General features: G+C 45.6%; 1 protein-coding gene across 1 annotated transcript in view; it reads right to left on the reverse strand.

Moving 5' to 3' along the window:
* Positions 1-1,726: 1,726 nt before the first annotated feature.
* AGK (acylglycerol kinase) overlaps positions 1,727-9,997 on the reverse strand; it is a 23,724-nt gene continuing 15,453 nt past the window's right edge. The window contains exons 4-12 of the mRNA XM_083180089.1: positions 9,628-9,695; positions 8,676-8,745; positions 7,620-7,699; positions 6,581-6,638; positions 4,338-4,485; positions 3,906-4,003; positions 3,690-3,760; positions 2,761-2,845; positions 1,727-2,389 (exon numbers count right to left, since the gene is read on the reverse strand). Of these exons, the coding sequence (XP_083036215.1) occupies positions 2,246-2,389; positions 2,761-2,845; positions 3,690-3,760; positions 3,906-4,003; positions 4,338-4,485; positions 6,581-6,638; positions 7,620-7,699; positions 8,676-8,745; positions 9,628-9,695 (822 nt within the window). The 3' untranslated portion in view covers positions 1,727-2,245. The remainder of the gene's footprint in view (positions 2,390-2,760; positions 2,846-3,689; positions 3,761-3,905; positions 4,004-4,337; positions 4,486-6,580; positions 6,639-7,619; positions 7,700-8,675; positions 8,746-9,627; positions 9,696-9,997) is intronic.

The raw sequence follows: 9,997 nt of genomic DNA on the forward strand, positions 1-9,997 counted from the left end.
TGAAAGGAACCAGGCTTAAATCTGGGCATGGTGAAAACGGGACACAAGTTATCCGGGTCCGAAGAGCAGCAGGGTGCTGGATCATTGGCACTAGGTGATAATCACTGCCTGGATTGTGTGCAAAGGAACAAGGACATAACCCGGCATTGCCTGAAACAGTGTTTGAGAATGTTGGTTGGACTTGTGGTTTTTAATCCCGAAAGGGTATTATCTGTGAAGTACATGAGGTTGCGAGTAGATGCAGCACTTAAATTTTATTATAAAGTACAAGATCGGGTCCGTGGGGGTCGAGTTTCGATACATTCCCATTTCATTATGACAACTTGCTTTGTATGTATTTGAATTGATCCCAGTGTGACTAACAACAATTCTGACGGGAATAAGAGGATAATCTCTCCTGTGCGGCTCTCTACCTCCACATTATATAGGGAGAAAGTGTCCTGCAAGTTGCATATAAGGTGCATGGAATCTTGCGCTGGGTTCTGTGTAAAGGAAGCGTGGAAATCATGGATCCGGTACATTCTGACAATGTGTATGTATTTATTTTGGGAAGAGCCTCAATCTGTAGTGGAGTAATGCTGGGTACACACTAGATCTATTTACAGATGGATTGGGCAGTGTGTTTCCTACAGGACTCAGGACTGACATCCAAATGGGCAGGTGTATTTGTATGCGCCCACGGAGTTGTCGATCACCAACAGCAACTGGGCTGGTGGATAGTCTGTACACACACCCGGATGTGCCAATATATCTTAATGTATAGGGCCGTGTTGAGCAGCCAATGCAATATATTTATGAATTATGCTGTTCAGATAGATCGCTGGTACACACTGGCCAATAGTGCAGCAATATATTGGCTGTTCAATCGAATGGTGGATATATCCACCAGTGTGTATGCACCTTAAGTTGTTTTTTTTTTTTTTTTTATTGCATCAACCATTAACTTCAGCAGAAATGATATCCCTGTGGTAGGGTGTGGTATATTAGGTTGACATCTGGACCTCTAATTAGCGTAGAATCATACTTTGGGCTGGATGCCTCACTTGGCATTCCCAATCGGAATCTATGTGGTTGGTAAAGAATAAAAAAAAACCAAGATATCTGCCATTACCGTCTGGTTTCACCTTTTGATCATATGTGTATTGACCTGTTGTCTGTCATCTATCCGGATGCACCAGTGGTAGCAGAGGAATGATCTATGTTACAATGGTTTGGCTTTAGAGTATTGATCAAAGAAGATTGAGACCCTTATGTTTCCTGCTCATGCTGCCATTATTTTGTATCCGTAGTGTACGATGAACCGAGAAATGAATATAACGCTAGCGCTCTTCCAGTGTATGAGCTACACACTAAGGGGAATTAGGACTTTCTGCCTTGTTTTCATAGTAAGCTCCATCCAGCTTGGCTGAGGATGCCGCAATTGTGACACCGGATAACGCACCCAATTTTATCAGAAACACCCAACCGAGGCCTCATCATCCCAAACCTTCATCAAACTATCGGTCAGCAATAATTATTACAATAGTAATTGCAGCCCTGATGTTGCCTGAGTCGATGTCCTACTCTCCTGCATTATATCAGGGTCACCATGCCTGAGATGGTGGCAGATCCTGTCCTGGTTACATTATGGATGGTAATTTGGTTTTAAAACATTATTATTAAAATAATAAGCATTTAACATTGCATTTCATTGCACCAGAAGAGACACACACACTTTATTTTAGTTTGATATTTTATTTTTCATTTTGATCTACCTGTAGGCGGCAGTGTTGCTATTAAGTCAATCCGACATCACAAGTACACACAGATCACCAACTGCTCCTTGTGGGGGCAGCCATGTTGGTTAAACTGATAAGTTTTGCTCAAAGGAATAGTTCTTGTGAAAAGACATTAAGGCGGCCATTTTGTTGAGGTCCTCAGTCATGAGGTGAAGAAATGTACAAGTCTTACCGCCATCAGTTTATAATCCTGTGTGGAAAAGACATTCAGGCGGCCATTTTGTTGAGGTCCTCAGTCATGAGGAAGAAATGTACAAGTCTTACCACCATCAATTTATAATCCTGTGTGGAAATGTTTTTTTTTTTATCAGTTTGTACTTTTTTTTATATATATAGCTGACTATTCCACAAAATGATCAGGACGGACAATACATTGCACGGTCACAACAAACGGCTGTGCTCCATCTGCACAGATCAGGTTCCCGGAGCAACCGCAGTGATGGAAACGGGTGGCTTTTGTCCCAGTGCTATGTGCTTGCTGCTGAACTCTGGGTAAATTGCTCTTTCTGGGCCGGGTGACACAAGAAACGCAGCTTTCGTGGCAGGAGCGTCACCTCTGCAGACATGACCTCGTATTCCTCAGAATCTATACTAAAGTGTCCTTCTGTTCCCTGAAAAAAACAAGACAACCAATGGGATCATAGGCCAGATCATAACAGCACCCAGGATTTATGTCGCATGACCTCAGCCATCTTGTTCTATGATGATTACACCGCCAGTAACAGATTGTCTATATAAAGGTCACTTTTTGCAGAGGCAATTGGTGGAAGCGATTACAGATATTGCCTTTGGATCTGCTGTTTATAATCTGGAAGCATCTGTTTTGCCCCAACAGCGATAAGCTCTGAAGCTTTCACACAGACAACATTAATGTGTATTTCACAGCAATAGATGTGAGCGTTCCGCTCAGTCTCTGTGGGACATTGAGGTGTTACACTAAGTACTGGGAGAACTGCTGTATCACTCAGGGGAATGGGGTTACCTCTGGGAGCTGTATGTTACAGCGACTGGCATGTATAACCTGGGCATCCTTTGGGCACTGCTCTGGGTCTTGCATCTTCTCAGTCCTGCAGGAAAATGGAAGTGGTTTAGTTCCCAAATAAAACAATCCTCAACATATACCCACTGCATTACGCCAAATGGTCTCCAATCTGTAGCGCACTTATAATTTGGGCAGCTCTCAAGGGTGCAGTTCTGCCTCTAAATCGGGACCGAACTCCACCACAAGGCGGAAATTCAGAACAGGGAAGCTGTAAGGGTATCCAATGTCTGTGTCCCAGAGAAGACAGGAGGCTGCGGTTGGGAGCAGCAAAGATGCACAGGTGGGAGACAGCGGAGCAACTGACACTACCACAGCGGTGAATAATTACCCGATTTTTATTTTGTTTAGTAGCGCTCCAGCACGTTTTCATTTTCTCGAGTAGCTCACACCCCAAATGTTGTCAACCATTACCTTAGGCCTAGCGATAACAGCTATTTTATGGCCTGGACATATACTCCGCCTAACAACTCATAAATATGATTCAGACTGTTTAGGTATTTTCGTGTGCCAACACTTACTACTCGCCCTATTAGATCTGCAGCAGATGCTAAGTCCTGGCCACACATGGTGCAATCTAATGCTAAGCAGCCACAATGGATCCTCTCTGTATGGGATGAAAAATACTCAGGCAGACTGATCCACCCACTTTCCAATGACTGACTGCCTTGTACACATTCTCCTGTAGATTCCACCAACACATTGCTGTTTATTTCTAATGCCTTTATGTACTTGTATCCAGGCTCTCTATTGGCCATCGAGCAGCACAGCCCCGCCCTCACTGTAATATCCTGTGTGTTATTATTTTTATATCAATACAATAAAAGTATTTAAAATGCTCTGAGAGCGAATGAGAAAAAAACCTGACTCACCCCAGACTAATAAACTCGGATTTGCTGATGGTGTCGGGTTCGATGCAGATGCTCATGAAGTCCAAGGGGCCCTATAGCGGAGGCCACAAAAGCATACAACAAGGGTGATCAGCGCAGTGCACATCGGTTCCGGTGACTCTTATGGCTGCCTTGGGCCGGGTGGAGGGGGAGCCTTGGAGGCACAAGTTTAATGGCTGATGATCTGTGCTGCCTTACCGTGAGGTCTGGCCGGTGGTTCTGTGTGCTAATGGTCAGCTCAGTCGCCGAGAGCGGAATCTCTTCCCAGGGCTCAGGCAGTGTCTCCACAGGGAGCTCTGCGGAATACCAGGCAGATTATTGCAGTTACATACATCTAACAAACGATGGAGGAACAGAGAATCAGGGCAGGATCAGTCCTAGCACAGCAGCTCCACCACAGATGGGAGTACCGCGGTCCTGCTCACCTATGTCCACATACAAGGTAAGACACACAATTTCTACATGGGCTATTCTGCCGGTAGCTTATTAATAATGGTCGGTCAGCAGATTTTCCACGCAATAAACGTTTTACTCCGCTGATGATACGGAATAACGTCCTACAATTGTATAGGTTGCTGATATATAAAAAGGATAACATTAGTGGTGCATGACCATAAGTGGTAAACGTACCAGGCTTCGGAGGGTACCAGTACTGGACCAGCCTCCTGTATATCCTGACGTGGAGAGACGGGCGTCCTGACTTCACCGCCGGCTCCTCGGGCGGTTTCTCCGTGGGGCCTAAGTACACGATTGAGCCCTGATGTCTCTGGGGCCACTCCTGTAGTATCACAGTCAGAACAAAAAAGGGATAATCAGATACCCATTGATGCTGCAGATCAGGTTCTCCTAAAAATAGACGCCCCCGGGCAGGATGAGAACAGGTGCAGCGCTCAGTAGAGCGACAGAGGCGAAATAACAGTCTTTATCTATTCTACGTGACGGTGTTTAACAGCTCCACATTATTCTGTGCATCACAAGTGACTGGAGCCTTGCAGATCTCAAATATACAGTACCGATGTAGCCCAGAATACACCTCTGTCTGCTGTAATTACAGCGCTCTGCACCCTGATCTGTCAGCGCACTATAATATCAGGTTCTAAATTACATTTTGGTAATTGAAACTATGAACAGGTGAATCATCCCTCAGCGTGTAAAGGAGAACGGAACCGCCCCCTCTCGCTGAATTCCAAAATATAATCACATTTTCTTTAGCTGAGATCAACTGTACCTGTGAGTTCTGAATCCCGGGATCCGGATCGGCGGGGTCCCGGGATTTCAGGACTAGACTACGCATGCGCAGTCTAATGCCGGGCAGCGTTGGAGCACTGCCTCAGGTGCTGCCCAGCTGTTCCCAAACCCAGCACGCGGCTCTGCACAGCGTTACGCTCAGAGGTCATGCGGCACAGGCTGCACCGTCGCATCCCTGCTGAGCGAGTCTGTGGCTACGCGGTGCTTGCGATGACTTGTGCCCCATGTTAAAATCATTTGATATGGTGAACCTGTTACAGAGGATTTTGGACATATTCGCACGGCGAGCACATTCATTTGCAAGTCGGATTTTCACAGGAGCGGGGCGGCGCAACTAATCATTGGCCGCTGCGATCAGCTCTGAATATCTCTCTCCAAGGTTAATAAATAGACCGAATAGAACTGTAAGAACACCACAACGCTCCGCTGAGCTTAAGCTGTAACTGAGCTGCTGGGAAACACATGTCTGATCAGTAATTGGTAAGCTATGCACAAATGTAAAACATATCTTTGCACAAATGTAAAACATTTCTTTTACGCTAATGAAATTAAGGTCTTCTACACATAAAGGCAGCGGGTGAACTTTATAAGCAGATACGTAATAAGACAAGTCCGTAATCTCCACACATTTAGGAGTCCCACTCTGCAGTCCCTCCTTTATGCCACAGGAAAATGGCTGTTATATTTGGGACATCAGCCATCTCCTGGGTGTAGTTTATTGTAGCACCTGCAGGGGTCACTGTTGTTACTGCTGCCAATGAGAAGATTTAGTATGTGACCAAAATCTATCCCATGGGTAACAATTAACGAAGGAAGAACCAAATATTCCATTTACGCCAAACTATGACAATTACCTAATGATATACTGTCCGATGTTAATGTACAGCTTTTTGCTTCAGTCCACAGGGGTGTGGCTCTCTATGTCGACACAGGAATTGGGATATGGCTAAGTTCGACAGGGTTGGAAAGGCAACACAAGTATTAGGTCGGCAATGAGAAGGATGACAGTGAAAAGGTCAACAGTTTTTCACTTTTTTTGTCCTGAATGTCAACATAGTTGACATGGACACAGTCAAAGGGCGGGATTCTCTAAAGCAGAAATGCGGTAAAAACCCTGTTATCTGGGTTTTTACCACATTTGTATTCTCTGTTGCCCCTCCGCAGTGTCAGCGCTGCAGAGGGAGTCACCGGGAAAAGCTGGCGATTCCTTGCAGAAGCCTATGGGCTTCTTACCGCAGCGCTGTGACTGTGCCAGCACAGCGACTACAATCTCTCTCCTCCGAGCGCCAATACTCCCTACTGCACATCTCCAAATGGCGCACTACGGCTCGTTACTACAGAAGGTTTATTATTATTATTATTAAGAAATGTAATTCTAGATTTGATGAACCCCCATACGACTCCCCACAACGTATCTGGTGATATCTGAATGTAAATGGAGGCGCTGCGTGATTTGGCATCATTAACTCTATGCAATCAAAATCAAGAGAACGTTGAATTGCTGACGGAAGTCGTACTCGGGGGTTAATACACTGCAGCCGTGTAACCGCCGGCTAGTTCTGTGGCTGCAATGTTTTATAAGGCGACGGGGAGCGATGTCCTAGATAACAGAGCCCAGATGGTACCTTAAGTGTGCTGAACAAATGAGCGGCTCTCGTCTTCAACGGCCCCAAATACCAATATCTGTAAAAGGAAGATTGTGATTGACAAAGAGGGAACACTTACAGGCGTCTGTTACTGGACAATGGCATTAGATGTAATAATATATTTACTACAGAGCCGTCTATTATGTGCTCCTGTTACACAATGGTGGGAAGCCCCCGGTTCATACTACGGACCAGTCTGCACCATGCTGCAGTCCCAGGCCGGTGCCCGACACATGACCTAATTACGAGCGATGTTAAAAGGGACCGGGCATGTATTTCAGGGTGTGGTATAGAAGATCTACACCGTCATTAAGTCAACCCCATATGGTCACCGTGCGTTAGGATCCGCGGGTACAAAAAGGTAGATCGTGGGAACGATCGACAGGTACAAACAGTCGATAGGATCAAACGGTCAACGCAAGTTTTGTGTGTATTATTTTGTATGTTTATCGAAGCACAGCCGGTGGAACCATCGCAGAGTTCTCTGCGATCGCCATGGGTTACTATTCGCATTCATCGACCACGAAAGTGGATTTGGCAATTATCCTCTAGAATGTGCTAGATAAATTATAAGTAGAATCTGAACTAGTTGCTATGGGCAACATCTCTCGCTTCTAAAAAAAAAAAAAAAACTCTTACTTACCCTGAAGACTCCACCTAGGTTATACTGATGGCCACACGCACACTCTATTGGCCAAAGCCATAGCAACCAATCAAATCATGTCTATCATTTCTCTACTGCATCCTAGAAAATGATGAACAGAATCCGATTGGTTGCTATGGGCAACATAACCTCTTACTTTTTTAGAGACTTTAGTAAGCTTAAGATGGGGATAATGAGTCTGCTTGCACAGATCTAAAATATGACGTAATTTTTTAATCAGCCAGACTGTCCTACACAGTATCTAGAATAGGTAATCCCACTAGAAAGCGCACAAGTATGTATCTGTGTACTTGGAGCAGTCGCAGTGCTGTCACATCCATGCAGCTATCGGTACACTCATGTACGCTAACTTACTTGGTGGACTTTGCAGCGGCGTCTCTGTAACTTCCCCATCTCAGGCTGCTCACGGCGAACACAGGCTGCTCGTTCTCTCCCTGAAAGAACATCGGGGAAGGAATAGACGTTGAAGATAACAGGCAGGAAAATACGTAACTCTCCATAAATAAGTGATAACGGCCCACGGCTCTGGCCAGCGATGCGATTAGTGTTATTGGTTGCATAACCTTTATTTTACCTAATGCGATGATTCCCTTAGGAGATTTTACTCACCGTTGTCTAGATCAATAAAAGTGCTATTATATACATTGAATTAGAACGAAAGGTTGAGCTGAACGGTAAAACGCACTTATTTAAGTCAATTTACAATTACAAAGTATCTCAACCGGCTAATACCCGTAACTCGTTACATTACTCCTTGCTCAAGCAGTAATGCAAAGGAGGGGATGGGTTTGGGGGAGACACTGGACTTCAACAGCGGAATGGGATAAAGAACGTACAGTACGAATGTCCCCCGTCCCAGTGGGCCTGTTGCAGTCGAAGCCGCCATTTTGTGATATGAACTAGGAATCTGTCACATGACACAGATGCCTTGTGTCCAAGTGTTGTCAATCATGCCTAGGCAGATAGGCAAGAGGTACAGGACGGGCCATAAGTTCTGGGCAGCATGGCTGGCATAATGGTTTGCATTGCTGCCTCACATTGCCGAAGTCATGATTTCAATTCCCAAACAAAGCGCTGTGTTCAGTTTGTGTGTCATCCCTGTGGTTGTGTGGGTTTCTAATCTCTGGATTTCTGCTGCACTCCCAAAAACATACGGTAAGTTAATTGGCTTTTGCGATTAAAGACCCCTAGCGTCTTTGTGTGTCCATGTGACAGGGAAGATATATACGCATTCCGTAAGGTCCATCCCATCTCCAGCATCTATGCTCAGTAGGAACTGGGGTACGTGAACAGGTTAGGGGGTAAGCAGGACAGAGCGGAGCAGGATGGGGAGCAAAGAAGCAGCAGACAAGGTAACTGCAAGTAGTCATGGGACAAAGCACCACAAAGTCCCCTCTACTGGCCACCTACCTTTATTTGCAGTACATCAAGTGGAACGGTCTCTCCTTTCAGGATGGACAGTGTAGCATCAGAGATGTTCCTGTAAGACAGATATTGGGGAGATCAGGATGGAAAGGATAACTGCTTAGGGGCTCCCCCTGGTGGAGAAAGAGATAGAACTGTAGCATGGAAACATCAGTGGCTGCTTTTAAACACAAGCAAGTCCAAATTCTGACGCATCTCACAAGATTTAGTCAACTGTGCATGTGATGCACTTGACATGGGCATGAGGGGGGGGGGGGGGGGTGACAAGGGGCCCTGAGATTCCGATATATTAAGTTTCCAACCTTTGCTACTCCTGTGAACAGTAGGGTGTCCAGGGACCCCAGTTATTTCATCCTCTGGCATTGGCGGACGAAGAAATAAACTTATGTCATGAAACGGAGTAGACACAGGAGCAGCCAGAAGACACAAAAGAAGGTGACGGTGGCTCAAGAATGAGGTTTGGAGGGAGCTGGAGAGACACAAGTGGACTGGAGAGGCACAAGGAGAGGTGCAGCAGGAGAAATACAGGGGTTGTGGCAGGATAGATACAGGAGGGGGGATAAGGCTGGAAAGGACTTGTGGAATGGGCTTGAGAGAACTGGTGGGGGGGGGTGGCTGGGGAATACAGACAACTGTCAGGATTAAGGGGAAATCAATTATCCACATGACTCTTGCTAATGTCCACATTAACGCCGTTAATGTCAAAAACATCCATTTCCCAGCGTCTTGCAGCAGCAGCACAGCCACAAATGTCACACAGAAATAATTGTCTGCCCCCTTCTGACGTCACATACAGCCGTGTTTGTCGCACGCTGATAAATAACAATGCTATCCGCGCTCCAGACGCTTTGTCCCCAGTCCAGTCATAACGGCATAAAACATGTCATTTCCAAATTACAAAAAGGGAAAACTGCAGAACACCTTTCAAGCCTCCTACCCAAAACGTGGATAATAACTATCTTCTGTAACGGCTGCGCCTTTAATTCTGAGAAAGACGAACGTCAATTAGCCCCGTGGTGGAAGGGAACACAAAAAAAAAAACCTTTTTCCCAGACGATTGTTTTGGCTGTAGAACTAGACGGAATTCATATCTGTATAGGTCAAACAAGGAGAAGCAGACAGGGGCCAATTAAAACTTTACAAGCGCACAGCCATTTGACAAATCTCTAAAGGCTAAGTCGCGCTGTCTTGTAGGCTCTGCTGCGTGCCGGCACGTATGTGTTGAAGACCTATTTATAAGCAATAAAATGCAAGAAAAGAATCCGTCTCCGCCAATAATCCGCAAATGTGCTCAGTTATTGATGGGA

This window comes from Crinia signifera, chromosome 4, assembly GCF_055691185.1.
Source record: "Crinia signifera chromosome 4, ASM5569118v1, whole genome shotgun sequence".
In the NCBI taxonomy this organism is placed as follows: Eukaryota; Metazoa; Chordata; class Amphibia; order Anura; family Myobatrachidae; genus Crinia; species Crinia signifera.